At 48.8% G+C, this 25,158-nt stretch overlaps 2 protein-coding genes across 3 annotated transcripts; one reads left to right on the forward strand and one right to left on the reverse strand.

Moving 5' to 3' along the window:
• Positions 1-2,733: 2,733 nt before the first annotated feature.
• On the forward strand, positions 2,734-10,230 carry cdyl (chromodomain protein, Y-like). Its single transcript, XM_056292798.1, has 7 exons — positions 2,734-3,001; positions 4,085-4,877; positions 5,483-5,718; positions 5,869-6,041; positions 6,364-6,574; positions 7,144-7,287; positions 7,689-10,230. The coding sequence occupies exons 1-7, from the start codon at positions 2,978-2,980 to the stop codon at positions 7,845-7,847; spliced, it is 1,740 nt and encodes a 579-aa protein (XP_056148773.1). The 5' UTR covers positions 2,734-2,977; the 3' UTR covers positions 7,848-10,230.
• On the reverse strand, positions 7,298-23,581 carry rpp40 (ribonuclease P/MRP 40 subunit). 2 transcript variants are annotated; one of them, XM_056292799.1, is made up of 9 exons: positions 23,453-23,581; positions 20,041-20,185; positions 19,852-19,920; positions 18,880-18,975; positions 17,396-17,521; positions 15,052-15,244; positions 12,224-12,358; positions 11,422-11,636; positions 7,298-7,820 (listed from the first exon to the last, which is right to left on the reverse strand). In XM_056292799.1, exons 1-8 carry the CDS (start codon positions 23,567-23,569, stop codon positions 11,438-11,440), a joined length of 1,080 nt encoding a protein of 359 aa, XP_056148774.1. In that variant the 5' UTR covers positions 23,570-23,581; the 3' UTR covers positions 7,298-7,820; positions 11,422-11,437. The 2 variants fall into 2 exon arrangements, with proteins under 2 accessions (XP_056148774.1, XP_056148775.1); XM_056292800.1 differs by lacking the exon at positions 7,298-7,820 and adding an exon at positions 10,249-10,996.
• Between the last annotated feature and the right edge of the window lie 1,577 nt (positions 23,582-25,158).

Below are 25,158 nucleotides of genomic sequence, written 5' to 3' on the forward strand. Positions count from 1 at the left end.
TGGAATGGAAACGAGAGTATTTTCATTTCAGGGAGATTAGTAGGCCAGTACCACCACCTCGCCTCCCAGTTCTGGGAGTGTGAGAAAAAGAGTACACATCAGACAGAGCTGCGGGTGTGGTAGTGTTTTCTGGCATGATACAGGTCTCAGTTAGAGGAAGAAAGTTGAGGGAGAGCAAGGATGTGTAGCCTGAGATAAACTCAGCTTTCAGCACCACAGACTGGCAATTCCAGAGCCCTCCCGTCACCACTTGCTCAACGTGAGTGGAGAGAGTGGGATAGATGAGATTGGTAGGGTCACAGCACCTAAGAGTGACCCAACATCTATGCCAGCCTCGGGAAGAGGAAAGGACAGGAATGCGAAGGAAAAACATAGTCTATACAAGGTACACAAAATACAGATGACTGACCGGATCTAAAAAAGAGCAGTCCTTGCTTGACGAAGTCTTGGCTTGAAAAATTCGCGCTTGTCTTTGTTCACTCTAGCCTTCGTTCAACCTGGGCTTTTTTGCCTGACGCTTCCAAGTAGCAGCAGTGATTTAAAGAACACGGATTGCTAATTGTCTGCCAGGAGTGCAGGGCACACCCTGGCCACTTAACGGCGGTAGAGCTGGGGAAGAGCGGCGAAGGTTGTGAACTCCAAGAGAGTGAAGCGATGCTCTGTACTGTCTTGCCGTGTTGGTGTAATTTAAGTCGAAGATATTGAATAAAATGTTGTTCATCCGCGGCAGCGACGAGGGCCATCTTGTCATCCTGTAAGGGTCGACTTCTGTGGGTGCGAAGATGGCTGGTTTGTCCAATCTGCCCCTGAATGTTCTTTGGCAGTGTGGGCATGGGACAATGGGAGTAGCTGGAGGGTTGTGGGCACGGTCTTTCCTGGCCTGCCTGCGGCTCTCTGCTACAGCAATCCCGGCGGCCTCACATGTGTTTGCACCATTTCAGAATAAAATACAAAAAGTTCCGGTTTTATTGTGGAATTGGGCACAGATATGTTGGCCCATTATGAGCTACTTCTCCTTGAATATTTTCTTTTTAGACCTATTCTAAATATCTACTACTACTTTCGGCTGCTCGCCGTTAGGGGGGGCCACAGCGGATCATCCGTTTCCAGATCTTCCTCTCCTCTGCATCTACCTGTCACACCAGCCACTTGCATGTCCTCTCTCACCACATCCATACACCTCCACTTTGGCCTTCCTCTTCTCCTCTTCCCTGGCAGCTCCATATTCAGCATCCTTCTCCCAGTATACCCAGCATCTCTCCTCCACATCTAATTGTACATAATAATTTTACTCATACCTTGCTAATGTGATAGGTGATTGACAGGAGGTGGAGCTGGAGGTGGCAGAGTTGAATATGCTAAGATTTTCATTGGGAGTGACGAAGAAGAACAGGATTAGGCACGACTATATTAGAGGGACCGCTCAAGTTGGACGGTTTGGAGACAAAGCAAGAGAGACAAGATTGAGATGGTTTGGACATGTGTGGAGGAGAGATGCTGGGTATACTGGGAGAAGGATGCTGAATATGGAGCTGCCAGGGAAGAGGGGAAGAGGAAGGCCAAAGAGGAGGTTTATGGATGTGGTGAGGGAGGACATGCAGGTGGCTGGTGTGACAGAGGAAGATGCAGAAGACAGGAAGAAATGGAAACGGATGATCCGGTGTGGCGCCCCCTAACGGGAGCAGCCGAGAGTAGTAGTAGTAGTAGTTGCTAATGTGATAAGTGGGCCTGCTTGCTTTTTAATCCTGAATTCCAGCTCGGTGTACGAAGACAACACAACGCGCATATCGAGGAGTACCTGCTGCAGCCTGCAGAAAGGGGCGGGGTTCAACACCCACCCATTCATCCCTAACCTGTTTAACCCCGCCCAAACCCAAGCCTAAACCAATGAAATTGACGTTTAGAACCGCCCAAATTCGACAGTTACACCAATCAAATCAAACGGTGGGTGGGATTAACGTTGAGCCGCTCCGCCCTGTAGGCTGCAGCCATTTATATATATATATATATATATATACACACACACACATATATACACACACACACACACACACACACATATATATATATATATATATATATATATATATATATAGTAACGTGCATGGATAAGTAGACACGCTGGCCGCTGACTTGCGGGTCTGACCCTATAGTCTAGCGGTTAGCGATGCCTCCTGCGGTGCGGGCGGTACGGGTTCGCGTCCCGGCCGCGGCACCTCCTGTGGTTGCGTTGTCCCCCGAATTCGCTACAATATATACACACACATATATACATATCAACACGGATATAGGAAAAAAGACTTTAATACATTACAGTACAGGCCTGTTTCGTGCGTCTCGCACTCATCAGCCGCTAAGTGGCTAAAGGCTGCAGCCGATAAGCGCCAGCGTATGGAGTTTCTTCTTCTGGTGTTATGGCGGAAGCCGTGAGTGTGGTAGAAGTGCCGGCGAGCGCTCATGTGGTTCAAAGCTGTACTGCACATATACATCTTAAATAAGAGACGAAGGAAGAAAATTCTGCATTTTATTTGGCGACCCAAATAAAATCTCCAGGAATGACTGCTCTAAGGGGTCGATGGTAATGTGAAAAGCTGGGTTTATCCCTCAAAGCAGCCGTGTGGTGCATCTAATGTGCTCTTGAATTTATATTACACAAACATTTCTACCGTCCTGGAGCGACACCGGAAGGAGTGGAAGGGGTTCCTGCCTCTTTAAACGCTGGCGAGGCGCGGCGCGGCAGCAGGCTGAGCTCGGGCGAGTTGGCTTTTGTTTTGACAGTTCAGCCAGAGCGTTTCCGTAAAGTGGACAATGATGCTAACGAGCTAAGCTAGCTGTTGGATGGGATGTCTCACATCAGCACCGCATTTGGGAAAACCTAGCTTCGGTACGTCTTGTAAAGACGGAGAAGGACGTCCAGCGTCCACCAGCAGCCCAGAACAGCGAGCAGCAGCGAACCGGCCGTGGTTTGGACCCCGCGATGGCTGCGGAAGAGCTGTACGAGGTAAAGCAGCTGACTGCCTCCCCAAGCTAACGCTACCCAGGGTAACAGGGACGGGACGGGGGCAATAAGTAGGTAGTTGCCGCTAGTTAGATGCTCTTTTTGAGTCTGCCATGTTAGCTGGCGGCAGTATAAAGGACTGGGTCGGTACAGTGCCCCCCGCCCCGCCCCCCGCTAACTAATGAAGTAAGCTAGCTTGCTTGCTAGCCCAGCGGCTGTGTAACTGGTTCAGCTCAAGCTAACGGCAGAGAGCTGCTGCCTGACGCCGAAGGGTTAAACTGGTGGAAGAGTAACAAGTTGTAATAACAAGCTCCGTATAAGCGTCAAGGCTCCCATTTCCTTCTGTATCCCGTTAAATACGTTTTCAAGTCGTAACTTTTTAAAAGTTCTGATAGCGACTTTGCCCCTGGTCCCCTCCCATGCAACCCTCCCCGTCATCATTACCATCTCCCCCACTTTCTTCTCGACAGAGCCTCAAACAGCCGCTGCTGCTGCCAGACTTCCAACATCGGGCTTGTGGAACAGAGTTGTTTGCTTTCTTTGGTCCACGGCTACAGTTCAAAGTATTATTCTGATTGATGGGTCTTACTTGAACATTTGTCTGACTTTGTAGCGCCATCAATAGGCAGATGCACGTAACAAGGTGTTTTTATATAGAGTTTTACAAAAAGTTATTTGTAAAATCAGGTTGGTTTGAGTATCACTGTTGAAGCCTTTCATGGGTTCAGTAAAACGACATCTGAATTCTTGATTTTCTGATGTCAAAATACTGAGTGTATCATTTTAATGGAGTGAATATAAAGTAATTTATTACTGCATTATCTGTAAGTTCAAGTCTTTAATTATTCATATTAATTTGACTAATGCATGGTTATTCAGTGTTATTCTAGACTGGCCTCAAGAGTCAGCTTATACAACTTGATATTAATTTTAGCAACAACTGAAACGTTGTAACGAGGAAACAGAAGGATAAACTTAATTTCTGAATTGTCACTATGATGAATATCCCATGGTAAGTAAGCCCACATGTTAGAACCACAGCACCCTGGTTAAAAATGTCTGCTCTGCTTTGTGTTTTCTAACCAGGTGGAGAGGATTGTGGACAGGAGGAAAAACAAGAAAGGAAAAGTAGAGTATTTGGTTCGCTGGAGAGGTTATGGTACTGAGGAGGATACCTGGGAGCCAGAGAGCAACCTGTCGAGCTGCCTGGTTTACATTCAGGAGTTTAACCGACAGAGGGAGGGCACTCTATTGCGGTCTACACGCCGCTCCCCAAACACAGCCCAGAGTCACAGCACCTCCAGCAATGCTCGCAAGCACATCTCCAGACTGCAGCCTCCCAGTGGAAACCCCTCTGACCACAGCAGCAGTGTAAGTGGGAACACTGGTCAAATGACACACTCGCCACTCCCCTCTCCAGTTACTACTGCATTCCTGGCTGCTGTCAGACAGAACCAGCAGACAATGCTGGCAGACCACAGGGGGCCTGACGCTAAAACAGACTCCCAGCAGACAGACCATTTCAGCCCAAGATCCACCATGGGTCTGATACCATCCTCTCTGGCTGGTACCGCCCGCCGCAGCGTTGATCTGGCCAAAACGGGGATCAAAATTTTGGTTCCAAAAAGCCCAATGAACAGCCGTGTGGATTCAGAGGAGTCTCCCAGCGAAGCGGCCCACAGCTTGGAGCCTGGAGGTCTGGAGGGTGATGTGGTGCCTCCAGAGGTGGCTCTGTTAGAGAAGCCTGCTGGTCTGTCGCTAGGTCCGGGACAGGAGAGGGCCCGCATGGGGACACGTCCCAGAGTCCACAGCCTGAGTCCTATGCCGCTGCCTCAAGTCCCCATCACACCTGCAGCTATGCGCTCCTTAAACAGCACAGGCAAGATCTTACACTGACTGGCCCCATGCAAGAACATTCCCTCAACTTTCTCTTTATATTTCTCTTTTCTTTCTTTTCACAAGGTGCACAGAATTATTTTGTTTCTTTTAGAGGCGATCTGTGCGTACAAATGATTCTTGCATGAGGCCCATTGTTGTCAAGACAAGTTTCCTAACCTGTTTTGACAGGTCTGAACTGGACTTTCCATTAATCTAATGGTGCTGGTTCCCTGGGTAAGACCAGTAAAAATTCAGGGAGGATAGTTATCAGAGAGGACAAAGAGTATTTTATTTAAATTCCCTCAGCTAAAGACAGCTGTAGCCTTAACTGTGGTTAAAATGTATAAAACGACTTAGGAACTTGTGTAGTATTTGATGTCTGAGTGCTCTGCAGGTGAGGTCACTCTTGTGTTTTTCATGTTTATCATTTTGACATTGTCATGTCAAGTAAGGGAATTCTTCCTTCTCCAAAACAAACAAAGCTGCTAAACTTGATTTTTGGATGAAGTCCCTCATTCTCCTCAATCGTCTCTGTCTCTTCTCACCAGTCTGATTTTTTTAAATGGAGTTCCAGAGCTCTGTGGGATTTCCTCTTTCTTTTCCCAGGGTCCTCGGCATTGATAGAGGCTGTTGGTGCTAGTGGGATGGCCAGTCTGCAGAGCGCCTCAGCAGGGAAACGGCGTCTGGAAGAGCGCTCCGCCTTCGACAAGCGGCTGCGATTTAGCGTCCGTCAGACAGAGAGTGCCTACCGATACAGAGACATCGTGGTTAAGAAGCAGGATGGCTTCACACATATCCTGCTCTCCACCAAAACCTCTGACAACAACGCGCTCAACCCTGAGGTTGCTATGACAACCAGTCACCTTGAGTCAAGGGGGACTGTTGCCGTGGCTACGGCTGTAGTATTGATAGAGGATAGATGCAGGATTTGGGACTGTACTGTGGTACTATATAAGCCCAAAGAGTTTGAATAGGCTATTTCTACTTGGCAGGTGATGAAGGAGATCCAGAGTGCCATGGCAACAGCAGGATCAGATGACAGTAAGGTGGTGTTGCTTAGTGCCGTTGGAGGTGTCTTCTGTTATGGCTTGGATTTCCTCTATTTTATCAGACGCTTGACTGAAGACAAGAAGAAAGAAAGCATCAAGATGGCTGAAACCATCAGGTAACTGATAGATGGATAGTGTGTGTGTGTGTGTGATAGTGTGGGGTTGTGTGTAACTGACAGGTAGTGTGTGTGTGTGTGTGTGTGTGTTGGGTTTCTGAACTTGTCACAGTTGAACTGCTAGAAGAGTGTAACAGGTGAGTAAAAAAAGCAAACTGAAACCAGGGGACTGTCCATTTTCTCATTCCAGTGGGATTATGAAACTCTTACTTTATCAGTTTTCCAACGAAATGACTGCCGTAGACTTACTGGCTTGATACTGGTTTGCTCATTCTTTTTGTCAGTCCATCATAAACAGCCTGTCTTCCTTTCTGTCTCACAGGACGTTCGTCAACACCTTCATCCAGTTTAAGAAGCCCATCGTGGTGGCAGTGAATGGACCCGCCGTTGGGCTTGGGGCTGCCATTCTGCCGCTGTGTGATGTGGTGTGGGCCAATGAGAAGGCTTGGTTTCAGACCCCCTACACCATATATGGCCAGACCCCAGACGCCTGCTCCTCCCTCACCTTCCCCCGCATCATGGGTGTGGCATCGGTCAGTTACTCATGTCTCCTGGTCATGTTTTAAACAGGAGAATAGACATTCACCTCATTTACCACTGCTCTGAAAATGGGATTCAGACATTTTGAGCTTTTTGCCTTCATGACTCAAATGACATGCTGTTCCATGTGTTATTATCCAAAACCAGTTCTGATCCAGACGGAACATCAGCACCCACCTTTTCAAAGAAGCAGTTTCTTATTGTGTGACTGTTTTTTTAATCCAATTAATCTCTGATCAAGAATTCAGTATTATTTATCGTCTTTCACTGGTTCTATATTGGGATGAAATTTGGATACTGCCAATACACCTTTTTTGTCTAAATCAATGGGAGTATGTGAGGGACTATTACTTGAAACTAGTTTTGGTTTGATATTGTACTTTATACTACCAAACAGCTCAATGTGTTGACCTTCGGTTGGATGGTGTTTTTGTATATGTATGCAAATGTGTGTAAAATTTCCCATGATTATTTTGTTATTTTCTACAGCTATCAGTGCCATGGTTCTGTCCTGTTCCAACCCGGTTCTTTTATGTTGTAACCCAGTTCTGTTCTCCGCCAGGCCAATGAGATGCTGTTGAGCGGTCGGAAGCTCACAGCCCAGGAAGCATGCTCTAAGGGTTTGGTGTCTCAGGTTCTGTGGCCTGGGACCTTTACTCAGGAAGTGATGCTCCGTATCAAGGAGCTGGTCTCTGTCAATTCAGCTGTAAGTCAAATATTTATTTCAGACTTCTGTCATATTCCCAGCAAAATAATCCCCACACATCATCTGAAAGATATTCCACTCTTACTAAATGCCCCTTTTCCACTACATGGTACTCGCTGAACTCGACTTGACTTTTTCGTTTTCCATTACTGGAAAGTTCCAGCATTTTTGTAACTGTTACCACTTTTCTGGTACCGCCTTTGTCGAGGTTCCAAAACAACTAGAGCAGCTACCAAAATCAATGCAGACCAGCTGCACTGTTAGGGTGATGGAAAACTGTCGAGTCGAGCCGGTACCATGTAGTGGAAAAGGGGCAAAATACTGTTCAATCATTTCACACAAGACACATGTCTCATTTTCTTCTTCACTGCTCCCCTCCGTGGCTTGGCATGGGGTTCCAGGTGCTACGGGAGTCCAAAGCGCTGATGCGGAATACGAGCCGAAGTGCCCTGGAGCAAGCCAACGAGCGCGAGTGTGAAGCCTTGAAGAGAGTGTGGGGTTCTTCGCAAGGGACAGACTCCATCCTCAAGTACCTGCAGAGGAAAATTGACGAGTTTTAGTCTGAATCTATTGAGCTCTGGTAGTTGGACTGCTGGTTTTGAGGACAAGTCTGGCGGCTCTACGGCCACATGGCGGTGTACTGGCAGGCCGTTTGGAGTGAAGCCTTCAGAGGAAAATGCCAAAGAGGCTGTGATCTGTAAACTGCACCAGACCTTGTGATTAAGTGGCATCTGGTGTCTGCTTCATTTACCAGTCAGATCATTTAGAGAAGCTAGCAAACACACAGCAAATGGACACAATGCTGCAACTCCTACGAGCCAATAAAGTGATGACGCTGCAGACTGATGGGTTGCCAGGCTTTTGTGTATTGTCTTTACATGACAACGCTGATTTTATGGTAATCTGGATAAAAACGGACATAAGAGTTTCAACTAGTTTCACACAATTTTACTTAGTCTTTGAAGGGGCCTGGCATATATTGTGTCCAAAGATGAAATGGGTTTGACGGTTCCAACTTAATTTCTAAGCATGAACAGCTTCTACAGCTAAAGGGATGAGCAGACCCTTTGAATCGAGTCACCAGATTCATTTTTCCTGACCCTGACGAGATGAACGGACTTTGTTCATGTAGTTTGACCACAGATAATGGGAGTTAGTGTGCTTCTGAATGAATATGATCCCAGTGTAAATGAATGAAACCACAGGAAGTCAGACTGGTAAAGGATGGAAGAAACAAGTGAGTCTTACCCCCGGTACCGATGGATGGACAGCGTTAAATATTTAACCTAAAATACTGACTTCACACACACTGGTTTGTGGTTGGGACCCTGGTTAGACAGGGGCTGGTGATGCTGGGGTGTATGAACTAGTGATGGGCGGGTCTGGAGCCACTCGAACCCGAAAATGTTTGAATCGTTTCCTCACTCGTACATGTAGCCCGTTTGTAGGCCACAGAAATGGAAACTAAACCATAGGCTGAGGCAAGCGCATCAGGTCTGTCATCAGGTTAGGCTTGTGTTGAAACAGAAACGGTGTCTGGGCTTGCTGTGTGTTGCTGTGTGTGTTGCTGTGTGTATTATGGCTTCAACAGATCAGATAATATCACCTGATTGAGAACAGCCCTGCAACAACAATAACCGTTGTCTAAGCTTGGAGAGGCGTTGAAGGAAATGCGTTGTTTGTGGTTTGTCGTTCTAAATGGCGGTGCTGTGTGTGTGTGTGTGTTCAGTGCTTAAGGAAACTGTGGCTGATCAACGCATCTGACACAAGCTGAATGCAGACTTGGTTTGTAGATAGTAAAGTTGGGTTGTAAGAATGTATTGTGGAACTGTGATCACACAAGGTTGAATCCATTCAGCTGGAAACGTTTCTTGACAGACACGGTTCCTCACTCATCTAAGTGACCTCGTCAGACTGCTGAAAGCTGGACTGAAGATGTCAGTATCTGAGATGTGTCTGTCAGTACACGTTGTGACCAGATGAACGGATTCAACCTTGTGTGGTCGTCTTACCTGGATTAGTGAGCATGCATCAAGACATGTGGAACTGTGAATTCTTGTGTAATTGAAATGGCTGAAAGAATGGAAAAGGTGTTTCTGTGCATGTGTTGTGCACACGTAGGCTGCTTAGGCAGGTCTACATACCACACCGGTCAGGATATTATCCAAATGAAAACAGCTTTTGAATATTAACTACAGATTTATTTATACTGATAATGTAAAAGCATATATTTTTCTTTGCATAAAGCTGACCCACCTTAACCCACTCAAACTTCAACAAGACTTTTTGACATGAACCCCGCAGATTAGACTGCAGCTCCCACAAACTAATCCGTGTATCACCAATATGAACCCAGCAGCAGGATAAGTGTTTTCTGGTAGGTGTCTCGGTTGGATAGCTTGTCCTGTAGTAACTAAGTCCGATGTTATCCTCTGCCTGCTACGCCACGTTAACCACAGGACTCCTTACTGCTCACTCGTTATTAAATCCTAAACTGCAAACCACTTCTCTGTACCTACACAGTAGTGTCACTCAAATAACCCTATTGTGTATTCTACTGTCTGAATTAAATCTTGGGATATTATTTTCATATTTGTAGCCAGGATGAAAAACTAAAGGTTTTTCCATCTAGAATATTGCTATCAAAATAAAAGTCTGCTGAAAGCAGTTATGCGCTGGTTGCTAATATGTTCCTTCAGTCATGAATGTGAGAACATCTAAGGTGGGTGGTGGACACCCTGAGCCGCTGTGGAGGATGTGGAGCATCTAAGGTGGGTGGTGGGCACCCTGAGCTGCTGTGGAGGATGTGGAGCATCTAAGGAGGCTGGTGGGCACCCTGAGCTGCTGTGGAGGATGTGGAACATCTAAGGAGGCTGGTGGGCACCCTGAGCTGCTGTGGAGGATGTGGAACATCTAAGGAGGCTGGTGGGCACCCTGAGCTGCTGTGGAGGATGTGGAACATCTAAGGTGGCTGGTGGACACCCTGAGCTGCTGTGGAGGATGTGGAACATCTAAGGTGGCTGGTGGACACCCTGAGCTGCTGTGGAGGATGTGAAGCATCTAAGGTGGCTGGTGGACACCCTGAGCTGCTGTGGAGGATGTGGAACATCTAAGATGGCTGGTGGGCACCCTGAGCTGCTGTGGAGGATGTGGAGCATCTAAGGTGGGTGGTGGACACCCTGAGCCGCTGTGGAAGATGTGGAACATCTAAGGAGGCTGGTGGACACCCTGAGCCGCTGTGGAAGATGTGGAACATCTAAGGTGGCTGGTGGGCACCCTGAGCTGCTGTGGAGGATGTGGAACATCTAAGATGGCTGGTGGACACCCTGAGCTGCTGTGGAGGATGTGGAACATCTAAGGTGGCTGGTGGGCACCCTGAGCTGCTGTGGAGGATGTGGAGCATCTAAGGTGGGTGGTGGACACCCTGAGCCGCTGTGGAAGATGTGGAACATCTAAGGAGGCTGGTGGACACCCTGAGCCGCTGTGGAAGATGTGGAACATCTAAGGTGGCTGGTGGGCACCCTGAGCTGCTGTGGAGGATGTGGAACATCTAAGATGGCTGGTGGACACCCTGAGCTGCTGTGGAGGATGTGGAACATCTAAGGTGGCTGGTGGGCACCCTGAGCTGCTGTGGAGGATGTGGAGCAGGAGTAGCACATGTCTGATGAAAGGGAAGAATGCCCAGAGCTGTTTGGAAAAGCTTTAATCCCTGTTGAAGACCGGATATTTGAATGAAATATTTATCCTGACATTTGAAGGATTTCAGCAGTGGAAATATTCTCTACCAACTTTAAGAAGATTCATCTCCATTTATGAATGTCAAGTAGACATGAAAAGTTGATCAGATACTGAAAATGAAGAAAACATGGCAGAAGGTAAAGCAAATGTGTCTTGGACAAAGGCTGGGTGGTGGTGAGCTGTGATGTAAAGCCTTAAGTACCAAGCAATGCTTTCATATTAAGATTTGGTTTTAAAACAAGGGATACTTGAATGAAGCATCTCACTTCTAAAGTGAGATGCATATTCACTGGTACAGTCCATGGTTCGGATTTCCTCTCCACATACATGCTGAGTGTTTCTGGTTTTCGTCAATACGTTGTGTTGGAATGAAGCAGGAAGATGAAGTGGACCAACCTGATGTTTTCTACCATCATGGAGGACAGCTGTCATGTGACCCCGTACCCATGTAGAGCCAGTAGTCATGGTTTTGGAAAACCACCAGACTGTAGAAGTTCTCTCCCCCCTTCAGGAAGCCGTGCTCAGTGGTTCCCCACGACACCGGACTGTCTGCCATGCCATGCACCGTCATCGCCAGCCAGGAAGTCAGCTTGGGTTGGTCAAAGTACCGCCTGATTGAGAGATAACTTTGTTTATGTCATCAGGACAACAAATGATCACTAACCAGAAGTCTTGAAACTACAGTCCTCAACATCCACATGCAAACAACTGGCCCCTCTGATTCTTTCTATCTCTGGTAAATGTAAGACTAACTAATCAATGCATCTGCAGATCCTGCAGCAATAGCTGGTGTGAATGGTCAGTGTCTGACTCTGCCATGTGAAATGATGGGGTGCACTGTGTTTTCCATCTTCATCATAGCCGCCAAATGAGAGCGAGGCCACAACAGAGACGGTGTTGCCATAATGGCACTGATATAATTAAAACAACAATTTTAAGGATTGTAGTTTCAATTCTTAATGACTTCTTTTACTATACAATTTACCTTGTTTTCCAGGTCCTGTTTAAAATATGTTGGCTGTGACTGATTTCCTGAGGTTTAGATTGATACAGGGATCATTTGCTATTCTCAGAGACGAAGCTCTATTACACACCAGCATCACTTGCAACCCAGAAAAAACAATGCCATGAATGACACACAGTACCACAAAGTGAACCAGCGGCTGGCTTTCTTTCATTCATCCAGGTGGCAGCCTACCTCATCTGCTCCAGCAGTCTGAAGAGGTCTTCAGGAAGAAGCAGGCCACTGATGCAGCAACGCAGGGCTCGACTCGCCACGCTGTTGGGCTCTGGACAAACATAGGTCGACAGGAAGCTGCTGGACTCATTGTGACTGGAAGCAAAGCAGTGTGGTACATGAGTCAGATGGTTATGATGGTTTGGATCATACATTCAGTAGAGCGATAAAGCGGCTGACATCTTCTTCATTCTTTCTTCTATGTTACTGCGGTGAGTGTTTCCCTTCAACCTCATCAGACCAAACTTACGGCAACAGTTTCAAGAAATCAATAACTTCCGGAACCAGATCGGCTGATAACCACCAACTTACCTGAGTTCATTTTTATATGCATTAAAAATACACAGTGCATTTCGTTTCAATGAAAAGCTTGTTCCCTGATGACTAGGATGATTATGTATGTATGCAATCAGCATGAAAAATATATATACATATAAACATACATTATACGCTACATGTACACACCTGAACATCACACCAACTTGTGCTTGTTGAACATCTCCTTCCAAAACATAAGCATTAGTATGGACGTGGTTCCCTCTTTGCTGCTTTAACAGCCTCCACTCTTCTGGGAAGGCGTTCCACTAGATTTTGGAACATGGCAGTCGGGATTCTCTCCCATTCAGCCACAGGAGCATTAGTGAGGTCGGGCACTGATGTTTGGGAGAAGGCCTGGTTCACAGTCAGTGCTCCAATTCATCCCAAAGGTGATGGATGGGGTTGAGGTCAAGGCTCTGTGCAGGCCAGTCAAGTTCTTCCACACCAAACTCAGCAAACCATGTCTCTATGGTTTATCTACTATTGTTGCTGCAGTATTGAGGAGCCGAAACACAAGAATTTTACTCTCTTGTACTTGTATAATGAGACATAACAAATAAAGAATCTTGAATCTCTATGGACCTCGCTTTGTTAATGGGGGCAGTGTCATGCTGAAACAGGAAAGGGCCTTCCCCAAACTGTTGCCACAAATTTGGAAGCACACAATTCTCTAGAACATCACTGTATGCGCTCGTATTAAGATTTCCCTTCGCTGGATCTAAGGGACCTAGCCCAAACCATGAACAACAGGCCCAGACCATTCCTCCTCCACCAAACTTGACAGTTGGCACTGTGTATATGGGCATGAGCGTTCTCCTGGCATCTGCCAAAAACCCAGTCATCCATCAGACTGCCAGATAGTGAAGTGTGATTCATCACTCCAGAGAACATTTCCTCTTCTCCAGGGTCCGATGGCAGTATGCTTTACACCACTCTGTCTGGACACTACTTGGCACCCTCCTCATCATAGTCTTCATATATTTTGTAATTCCATTATAATTGTGTTAACCTCTTTCAATGTTGAATTGTGTAAACACAACATCACTGCTTGTTGTCCATCTTGGGGGAGAGGTCCTCCTCTGTTGCTCTCCCTGAGGTTTCTTTCTAGTTTTTCTCCCTGTTCAAGGTTTTAGGGAGTTGTCCCTTATCTGATCTGAGGGTCTAAGGACGGGATGTTGTGTTGCTGTAAAGCCCACTGACGCACATTTGTAATTTGTGATATAGGGCTGTACAAATAAAATTGACTTGACTCCAGCTGATGCTTGGCATTGTGCATGTTAATCTTAGTCTTGTGTGGAGCTGCTCGGCCATGGAAACCCATTTCATGAAGCCAACCAACAGTTCTTGAGCTGAGTTGCTTCTAAAGGGCAGACGAAGCCATCAGTCCAGTCTCCACTGGTAGTCCTCCTTCACGTCACCCATAATGATCAGACCAGAGGCAAGGTCTATGTGGCATTTTTTGATGTTTGTCTGGATGTTATCCTTATACCTTTTCTTTTGACCTCCTGGGGCATGTTGGCCTGTGAGAAGCTGGGAGTATAGGACTTGTTTTGGAAGGTGAGAGTCAGCTATACGGATGACATGGCCAGTCCATCTAAGCTGGTGGTGGGCGATGGTGGCAGTGATAGTGGGAATGTTAGCCTCCTCCAGGACGCTGGTGTTGATGCCTCTATCTTCCCAGGTGATCTTGACGATTTTTCGGGGGCAACTCTGATGATGTGCCTCTAGTAACTTCAGTTGCCTACTGTATGTGGTCCAGGATTCTGATCAATAGAGTAGGGTGGGCAACACTACCGCTCTGTAGACCAGAATTTTCGTCCTGGCCTGGAGGTTGCGGTTTTCAAAGACCCCTTTTCTCAGTCTTGAGAAAACCCCACTGGCACAACTGAGGCAGTGGTGTATTTACTCATCGATATTAGCTTTGGAGGATAGGAGGCTTCCAAGATATGTAAAGTGGTCCACATTTTCCAGTCTGGTTTTGTCAACAGAGATAGTTGGGGGTGGAGCAGGGTTATTTGAGTTGGGTGGTGGCTGGTAGAGGATCTGGGTCTTTTTTATGTTAAGGGCCAGACCAAGCTGCAGCCCCCCCCCCTTTCCTCCGATACATGTGGAGTCACCAGCCGCTTCTTTTCACCTGACAGGGAGGAGTTTCACCAGGGAGAAATAGCACGTGGGAGGATCACACTATTCCCCCCAGTTCCCCCTCCCCACTGAACAGGCACCCCGACCGACCAGAGGAGGTGCCAGTCCAGCGACCAGGACACATACCCACATCCAGCGTCCCACCCGCAGACACGGCCAATTGTCTGTAGAGACCCCCAACCATGCCGGGGGTAACATGGGGATTTGAACCAGCTATCTCCATGTTGGTAGGCAACGGACTAGACCACTATGCTACCCAGATGCCCCGACTACTGAATATTTGTCCACATATAAGGAGTGATCCACATGACTGAACAGCCTTATCTTACCAGCCGGCTCCTGCGTCCACGGCTCCCAGCCACTCCAGGAAGCTGTGTGGGTCACATGACTGCGACTCCCCCCGCAGGTCAGAAGAGACGAGGTCGGGGCAGGGCAGGTCTGTCAGCACACAGTGGCTGATCTGAGGTCTGTGTTCTGTCCACTCATAAGCAGACAGGAAGCCCTCCAGAGAACCGCCTCCGTCTGCAAGCAAAGCAGCATCCAGCTCAGCTCAGCTCACACTCGCGCGTGTGTGTGTGTGTGTGTGTGTCTGCATGTGTGTGTGTGTGTGTGTGTCTGCATGTGTATGTGTGTGTGTGTGTGTGTGTGTGTGTGTGTGTGTCTGCATGTGTGTGTGTGTGTGTCTGCATGTGTATGTGTGTGTGTGTGTGTGTGTGTGTCTGCATGTGTGTGTGTCTGCATGTGTATGTGTGTGTGTGTGTGTGTGTGTGTGTGTCTGCATGTGTATGTGTGTGTGTGTGTGTGTGTCTGCATGTGTATGTGTGTGTGTGTGTGTGTGTGTGTGTCTGCATGTGTATGTGTGTGTGTGTGTGTGTGTGTGTGTGTGTGTGTGTGTGTCTGCATGTGTATGTGTGTGTGTGTGTGTGTGTGTGTGTGTGTGTCTGCATGTGTGTGTGAGATGAATTAAACTACCCTGATGACGCGCTGCAGCTCGTCAAAGCTTTTATTCGAAGTCTGATTGATTAACAGTCAAATCTAATCCAGCTGTTCCTCTTTCTCAGCATCACACTCGGTCGGACAGGAAGGCCAGCGTGATGCTCTGAAACACCCAGGTGACCTACCTGTGTTGCCGGGACAACACACCTGTGTGATGCCGGGACAACACACCTGTGTGATGCCGGGACAACACACCTGTGATGCCGGGACAACACACCTGTGTGATGCCGGGACAACACACCTGTGATGCCGGGACAACACAACTGTGTGATGCCGGGACAACACAGCTGTGTGATGCCGGGACAACACACCTGTGATGTCGGGACAACACACCTGTGATGCCGGGACAACACACCTGTGATGTCGGGACAACACACCTGTGATGCCGGGACAACACAACTGTGTGACGCCGGGACAACACACCTGTGATGCCGGGACAACACACCTGTGATGCCGGGACAACACACCTGTGTGACGCTGGGACAACACAACTATGTAATGCTGGGACAACACAGCTGTGTGATGCCGGGACAACACACCTGTGATGCCGGGACAACACACCTGTGTGATGCCGGGACAACACACCTGTGATGCCGGGACAACACAACTGTGTGATGCCGGGACAACACAGCTGTGTGATGCCGGGACAACACACCTGTGATGTCGGGACAACACACCTGTGATGCCGGGACAACACACCTGTGATGTCGGGACAACACACCTGTGATGCCGGGACAACACAACTGTGTGACGCCGGGACAACACACCTGTGATGCCGGGACAACACACCTGTGATGCCGGGACAACACACCTGTGTGACGCTGGGACAACACAACTATGTAATGCTGGGACAACACAGCTGTGTGATGCCGGGACAACACACCTGTGATGCCGGGACAACACAGCTGTGTGATGCTGGGACAACACACCTGTGATGTCGGGACAACACACCTGTGATGCCGGGACAACACACCTGTGATGCCGGGACAACACAACTGTGTGACGCTGGGACAACACAACTATGTAATGCCGGGACAACACAGCTGTGTGACGCCGGGACAACACACCTGTGATGCCGGGGCAACACACCTGTGATGCCGGGACAACACACCTGTGTGACGCTGGGACAACACACCTGTGTGACGCTGGGACAACACAACTATGTAATGCTGGGACAACACAGCTGTGTGATGCCGGGACAACACACCTGTGATGCCGGGACAACACACCTGTGTGATGCCGGCACAACACAGCTGTGTGATGCCGGGACAACACACCTGTGATGCCGGGACAACACAACTATGTAATGCTGGGACAACACAGCTGTGTGATGCCGGGACAACACACCTGTGTGACGCTGGGACAACACACCTGTGTGATGCTGGGACAACACAGCTGTGTGATGCCGGGACAACACACCTGTGATGTCGGGACAACACACCTGTGTGATGCCGAGACAACACACCTGTGTGATGCCGGGACAACACACCTGTGATGCCGGGACAACACACCTATGTAATGCTGGGACAACACAGCTGTGTGATGCCGGGACAACACACCTGTGATGTCGGGACAACACACCTGTGTGATGGTGGGACAACACACCTGTTTGACGCTGGGACAACACACCTGTGTGATGGTGGGACAACACACCTGTTTGACGCTGGGAAAACACACCTGTGTGATGCTGGGACAACAGGAAGTCACTCTGGAGACGGAGTCGCTCCTTCAGACTCGTCAGGAGCCGCTGGTATTGCTTCCCTCCAGGGGCCCAACTCGCGTCTTTCAGGTCAACAGTCACCACTGTAAACAGCAGTGGTTAAAGTGAGTAAAGGATTCTGGTTCTCATTCTGATCCACTTCATATGTGCTTCACCTCCGAATGAAACATGTACGCCGTGTCTGTCCTGGGAGACATGGCTGTGAAAACATCTGAAAGTCAAGTTAGTGTTATTTGTACAGCCCAATATCACACATTACCCCTGTGCCTCAGGGGGCTTTACAGCAACACAACATCCTGTCTTAGACCCTCACATGGGACAAGGAGCACCTCCCAAAACCTTTAACAGGCAGAAAACCAGGAAGAACCCTCAGGGAGAGCACCAGAGGAGGATCTCTCTCCCAAGACGCACAACGTGCCATGATGTTGTGTTTACACAACTTACACAATACAACAGTGAAAGAGGATAACAGAATTATAATGGAATTATAAAATATATGGATAATATGATGAGGAGGATGCCAAGCAGTGTCCAGACACCACCGGAACAGCCCAACCAGCCTTTACATCAAGAAATGTTGACAGCCGCTCTTGTGGCCGAGCGGACTAAACCGCCGGTCCTGCAGTCCGCTCGTCCCGTGGCTGGGAGGTTCGTATCCCAGACTCGCCGTAACCGCTCACGGCCAGAGCGTCCACGGGGGAAGACCTTCATTAGGCCACCCTCACCCGAAGGATAGTGGGTGTAGATCGGTGTAGTGTTGGGGGACTCGTCGTTCTTCAGCGACCCTCTGGCCCACCCGGGCGCCTGCAGCCAACCAACTGAGAGCGTTCTCCCTACGCCTCCTTCGCGGCTTGAAGGTGACGCAATCCATGCGAGGAGGCTTCAGCGTGGAAACTAGCGAGAGCAGCCGACACGAGTTTGAAGTAAGCTGGTGTTACGCCTATCTCCTTCCTGTGGAAACGTGAGCCGGGGGAGTTATTCCACAAGAGTTCCGGCCATATGCCAGTGGGTTAATCGGGTGGGATAAGGGGGAAAAACTAGATATAAAATTTATTAAAAAAAAAACTGTTGACAGTTTCTTTCCAACACCACCAAGTCCTTTAACTCAGTTCATCCGTCAGTTAATAAACCTGGATTAGCACTCCACCCCTTTTTCTCCCCAACCGCAGCTGGCCAATTACCCCACTCTTACAAGCCATCCCGGTCGCTGCTCCACCCCCTCTGCTGGTCCGGGGAGGGCTGCAGACTACCACATGCCTCCTCCCATACAGGTGGAGTCACCAGCCGCTTCTTTTCACCTGACAGTGAGGAGCTTCACCAGGGGGACGTAGCGCGTGGGAGGTTGTTGGCTTGCTCCTGGTTATTTATGTGCAGTGTGACCGGCGGTCCTCCACCTCACCACACAGCAGTACACAAGCTTCTCTTGTCAAGTTAGCCTCACCGTATCTCAGCGCTCGTCTGGAGCTGTACTGCGACGGCTTCCCCTCCACTCCCAACACTTCATATGTGTCTTTATCCAGAGACAGGACCAGCCGCCCTGAAGACACAACAACATCCACATGGGTTGACGGCCAGAAGAGAACAGAACTGAACCATCATGGGCAGTAAATGAAAATGACTTTCACCTGAAAAACCAAATGAAAAACTGGTTGATTTCATAAGTTCAAAGATCATTTGATTTAAACCCTGCTAACTTCATAAATTCATTATCTTTGATCACCATTTTATGGCCTCTTCCATTATTTAGCAATATAACTTAACGAGGGCCGAAAAGGGTTCAAGTCATGGATAAATTGTTTAGTTATCGTTACTTCCACCCATCATGGACCTTCACTGCAGCAATGATGTCCTTCACCCATCATGGACCATCACTGATGCAATGATGTCCTTCACCCATCACGTCCTTCACCCATCATGGACCATCACTGCAGCAATGATGTCCTTCACCCATCATGTCCTTCACCCATCATGGACCATCACTGATGCAATGATGTCCTTCACCCATCATGTCCTTCACCCATCATGGACCATCACTGCAGCAATGATGTCCTTCACCCATCACGTCCTTCACCCATCATGGACCATCACTGATGCAATGATGTCCTTCACCCATCATGTCCTTCACCCATCATGGACCATCACTGCAGCAATGATGTCCTTCACCCATCATGTCCTTCACCCATCATGGACCATCACTGCAGCAATGATGTCCTTCACCCATCATGGACCATCACTGCAGCAATGATGTCCTTCACCCATCATGGACCATCACTGATGCAATGATGTCCTCCATGCTGCTACAACCTTCCAACTCAAATCTCAAGATGTTACAACATGACTTCGGGTGCGTTTTGTGTATTGACTGCTGATGTAATGTCCAGTGTGCAGGACTGAGTGAGAAGATGAGGATTACCACTGGGCAGAAGGGCAAAGGTGTTGTCCTCGTCTATTCTGGTCTTATAAGAAAGACCATAGATGGAGCCTGAAACACAGCAGCACAATTCACTCTACAGACGTATGTACTTTAATCTCTCTGTGAATGTAGGCATCTAAACTGACACAGGGTGTGTGCTTTGTTTCCTGTTTTATCATCACGTCTTACCCTTAAAAACAGCTGTCTCCAGGAAGTCTTTATCCAGTAACGCATAGACAGGTAAACCGTGGACTAAATAAAACCTGCTGAAGTTGTTGACAGTCCTCTCCAGATGTGGGGGGAAAACATCACATTCAGGAACTAACAGGGACACCTTCAGAGGTCAGAGTTCAAAAACATGTGCTGAGCCACATTTCACAGCCTTTATAAAGGTCACACAGGTCAAAAGTTGTGGTGGTAGCAGAGACCAACAGGCTCATCAGTTACAAGTCCAGCTCTGTTTCACTGTGAGCTTCTGGTTGGTGTTTCACTGTACGATGGCGTTGTCTCGGTCGAGCCCCATTATGAGCCCGGTTACTCCTGATGAACTAAACTGGGGAAACTAAACTGGAAGAGTGGGGTAATTGGCCGGGTACAATGGGGGAGAATGGGGGGGGGGGTCAACAAAAAATAAAGACAAATGACATTTATCTTTGTGATGAGTTTCTGAGACAAAGATTTCAGAGTGATAAAAAGAGTTGTGCGTTTTGTGATTCTGTCATCCAAACTACAGAAGGTTTGTTTCCTACTTGTAGTGATACTGGAGCCTTCTGGGAATGACTTCCAAGGTGGATATCTGAGAAGGACTTTCATTTGCCCAACTTCGATTATAAGGATATTAAATTTGGAGTTATGATGGAGGACAAACATATGGAAATGTTGTACAATAGCCGGATTGTGATGGCTAAACAGTTGATCCACAGATGTAGATTTATCAACGCCAGGCCGCTATTTGAGTCTTCATGAATACATTAAGACATTTTAAGAAAGCGCTGAAATGTACAAAACCAAACAAGCTTTGAATATTGACAAAACCATACATATGTCCATTTCTGACTTGACCTCCGTCCCTTTATTTCATCCATCCATCCATTATGTGAACCAGTCATCATCCTGCTGGGATAGGTCACTGGGCGGCAGGCAGGGAGACACTCTGGACACACACACACACACACACCTGAGTCACCTGACCTACATGTGTCTGGACTGTGGGAGGAAACCCACGCAGACGCGGGGAGAACATGCAGACTCCACACAGAGGACGACCTGGGACCCCCCCCCCCCCCCGAGGCTGGACGGACTACCCCGGGGCTCAAACCCACGACCTGCATGCTGCCTCCATAAATCCGTCCAGCACCCCGCGACCCTGAGAGCGGAAGACGATGGACGGATGGATGAACGGATGGACAGATGAACGGACGGATGAATGGATGGACAGATGGACGGACGGATGGACAGATGGATGGACGGACGGATGGACAGACGGATGGACAGATGAACGGATGGACAGATGGATGGACGGATGGATGCACAGATGGGTGGACAGATGGATGGACGGACGGACGGACAGACGGACGGATGGACAGATGAACGGATGGACAGATGGATGGACAGATGGGTGGACAGATGGGTGGACAGATGGATGGACAGACGGACGGACAGATGGATGGATGGATGTTTCATTATTTGTATCTTGGTTGTTTTGTGAAATACTACACACACACACACACGTGTGTGTAGCAGCTCAGTCTGACTTGTACCATTTGCTCATTTGTTGTTATGGTCAGATTGTTTGCAGAACAACGGTATTAAAAACACATTTCATTGGTCTCCACGCTGGACCACGTGTTGCTTACGTCACACGGGTGTCGGCGTCTGAGCTGGCGGTAAGACGTCATGGGTAATGTATATAATGTATGTCATGTATATCACGTCTATATTCACAACCTGGACTGGATGGCGGGTTGGTTTTCTGTCTCAATGAATTTACCAACCACTCTTCTGCCGACGAGATTACAGAGTATAGATTACAGAGTATAGATTACAGAGTATAGATTACAGAGTATAGATTATCGAGTGTAGATTAGAGTATAGATTATCGAGTGTAGATTAGAGTATAGATTATCGAGTGTAGATTACAGAGTATAGATTATCGAGTGTAGATTAGAGTATAGATTATCGAGTATAGATTACAGAGTATACATTACAGAGTATAGATTATCGAGTATAGATTACAGAGTATAGATTATCGAGTGTAGATTAGAGTATAGATTATCGAGTATAGATTACAGAGTATAGATTATCGAGTATAGATTACAGAGTATAGATTATCGAGTGTAGATTAGAGTATAGATTATCGAGTATAGATTACAGAGTATAGATTATCGAGTATAGATTATCGAGTGTAGATTAGAGTAGATTATCGAGTATAGATTAGAGTATAGATTACAGAGTATAGATTATCGAGTATAGATTACAGAGTATAGATTATCGAGTATAGATTACAGAGTATAGATTATGACTAGTTGATGACTTAATTGATTATGGCTAATGACTATAGCAAACTGTTCTCTTCTCTCTCTCTCTCTGAAGGATGTCTCCTCCTTTCTCTTTCTCTGTGTGTGAATGGTGTCATGTGAGTCTCCCCTGTGTGCATGTGCAGTCGGTTCTCCTCCCAGGTCTCCGTGGTGATGGTGGTCACCATTTGGATGCTGCCTGCCCTTCCTCTCCTCACATAAGTTTTTCTTTTACTACATGATGATGCTGGTCACGTGGCTTGGGTCCTGGACTGCTCCGTTGGCATGTGGACACTGCTTGGCATCCTGTTCTTCATAAATGTTCTGTCCATTATAATTCTGTTATCCTCTTTCAATGTTGTGTTATGTAAATTGCGTGAACACAACATCCACTGCACGCTGTCCGTCTTGGGAGAGAGATCCTCCTCTGGTGCTCTCCCTGAGCTTTCTCCCTAGTGTGTCTCCCTGTTAAGGGGTTTTATTGTAGGGAGGTGGTCCTCATCCGATGGGAGGGTCTCAGGACAGGATGTTGTGTTGCTGTTAAGCCCCCTGAGGCACATTTGTAATGTGTGATATTGGGCTGTACAAATAAATTTGATTTGATTTGATTTATATTCCCCGGGACGTAAGAAAGAAACCCACGTTTTTCCTCAAAGCAGCCGCCGCGCAACGCTGCCGCCGCGCAACGCTGCCGCCGCGCAACGCTGCCGCCGCGCAACGCTGCCGCCGCGCAACGCTGCCGCCGCGCAACGCTGCCGCCGCGCAACGCTGCCGCCGCGCAACGCTGCCGCCGCGCAACGCTGCCGCCGCGCAACGCTGCCGCCGCGCAACGCTGCCGCCATGTGGTCTGTTGCTCAGTTCACTTCTGTCCCTGCGGACGAGCCTCCAACTCCGTCCTCTGCGGCGCTTTACTCGGGACGCCGGATGAAACCGTCCCCCCCCCCCCCGACACTCCGTCAGTCAGTCAGTAGACACACACACACGTGTCAGTAGCTGTGTAGCTACCCAGGCGTGCGTGTGTGTGTGTGCGTGTAGCTACCCAGGCGTGTGTGTGGTGGTGGTGGTGGTGGTGGTGGGCGACCTACCTTGTAGTTAAAGCAGTGCTGTGCAACGTGGCTGCGGAGTCTCGACTTGTCATGGTCGAAGCTGGACTTCTCGCAGACCAGCAGGGTCCGGGGAGTCCTGTCCAGACCCGCCGACATCGCCGCACTCCGCTCGTTGAACGGACAACACGTCACGGAACACCAGCCTTGTTCCGGGTCACGTTTTTCAGCGTAAAAGCCCCATTAAACCGCCATTTCTGCAGCTTACACATTAGATAATAATAATAATAATAATAATAATTCCATCTCATACAGCGCTTTTCTAACACTCAAAGTGACTTTACAATAAACGGGGTGAAACAAGACAACAGATAAACACAACACAACATACAGGGGTGGATGGAGACATACAGGGGTGGATGGGAAGGATGGGAAGGGGGCAGACATACAGGGGTGGATGGGAAGGATGGGAAGGGGGCAGACATACAGGGGTGGGTGGATGGGAAGGGGGCAGACATACAGGGGTGGATGGGAAGGATGGGAAGGGAGCAGACATACAGGGGTGGGTGGATGGGAAGGGAGCAGACATACAGGGGTGGGTGGATGGGAAGGATGGGAAGGGAGCAGACATACAGGGGTGGATGGGAAGGATGGGAAGGGAGCAGACATACAGGGGTGGGTGGATGGGAAGGGGGCAGACATACAGGGGTGGATGGGAAGGATGGGAAGGGGGCAGACATACAGGGGTGGGTGGATGGGAAGGGGGCAGACATACAGGGGTGGATGGGAAGGATGGGAAGGGGGCAGACATACAGGGGTGGGTGGATGGGAAGGGGGGCAGACATACAGGGGTGGGTGGGAAGGGGGGCAGACATACAGGGGTGGGTGGATGGGAAGGGGGGCAGACATACAGGGGTGGGTGGATGGGAAGGGGGCAGACATACAGGGGTGGGTGGATGGGAAGGGGGCAGACATACAGGGGTGGGTGGATGGGAAGGGGGCAGACATACAGGGGTGGGTGGATGGGAAGGGGGCAGACATACAGGGGTGGGTGGATGGGAAGGGGGCAGACATACAGGGGTGGGTGGATGGGAAGGGGGCAGACATACAGGGGTGGGTGGATGGGAAGGGAGCAGACATACAGGGGTGGATGGGAAGGGGGGCAGACATACAGGGGTGGGTGGAGACATACAGGGGTGGATGGGAAGGGGGGCAGACATACAGGGGTGGGTGGAGACATACAGGGGTGGATGGGAAGGGGGGCAGACATACAGGGGTGGGTGGATGGGAAGGGGGGCTACGAGAGGGAGAAGCGGCAGCCACGCACGACGCCAGCAGGACTCCCCCACCTAAACACACAAGAGGGCAAGAAAAACACTACACAACAGCAATGTGGACGTTGATGTTGTGTAGGGGTTTACTCCCGTAGCCTGTTCCTCTCCCGAGGTGTCCGCTAGGTGGCACTATTTACCCTATAGCTGGGGCGAGCCCGGCCCTGGTGGGTAAGTGAAACGCCCCCCCCCCCCATGCTGCTACAGGCGGCGTAACGTGTAGGGAGGGAGGGAGGTGGGCAGTACGTACTGCTGGCTTGCACCACCAACACCACCACCACCACCACCAGCAGCAGCAGCACCACGCCTGCTGCTCGGCTCACTGCTGTAGTGCTCCCCACTCACCCGTAAGGGGCCTTTTTAAATCCATTAGTTACCTTTGCATGTATTTACTCTTAGGCTGCTGGTTGAAATCCT

The sequence above is a fragment of the Lampris incognitus genome, chromosome 14, assembly GCF_029633865.1.
Source record: "Lampris incognitus isolate fLamInc1 chromosome 14, fLamInc1.hap2, whole genome shotgun sequence".
Classification (NCBI taxonomy): domain Eukaryota; kingdom Metazoa; phylum Chordata; class Actinopteri; order Lampriformes; family Lampridae; genus Lampris; species Lampris incognitus.

Coding starts and splice junctions, on each gene's coding strand:
- cdyl (XM_056292798.1), top strand. CDS start 2,978: ATGGCTGCGGAAGAGCTGTACGAG. Junction 6,042..6,363: donor AAGATGGCTGAAACCATCAG/GTAACTGATAGA, acceptor TCTGTCTCACAG/GACGTTCGTCAACACCTTCA. Junction 7,288..7,688: donor TGGTCTCTGTCAATTCAGCT/GTAAGTCAAATA, acceptor ATGGGGTTCCAG/GTGCTACGGGAGTCCAAAGC.
- rpp40 (XM_056292799.1), bottom strand. CDS start 23,569: ATGTCGGCGGGTCTGGACAGGACTCCCCGGACCCTGCTGGTCTGCGAG. Junction 17,522..18,879: donor CAGACGAGCGCTGAGATACG/GTGAGGCTAACT, acceptor TGCTGTTTACAG/TGGTGACTGTTGACCTGAAA. Junction 15,245..17,395: donor GTTGTCCCAGCATCACACAG/GTGTGTTTTCCC, acceptor CTTTGCTTGCAG/ACGGAGGCGGTTCTCTGGAG.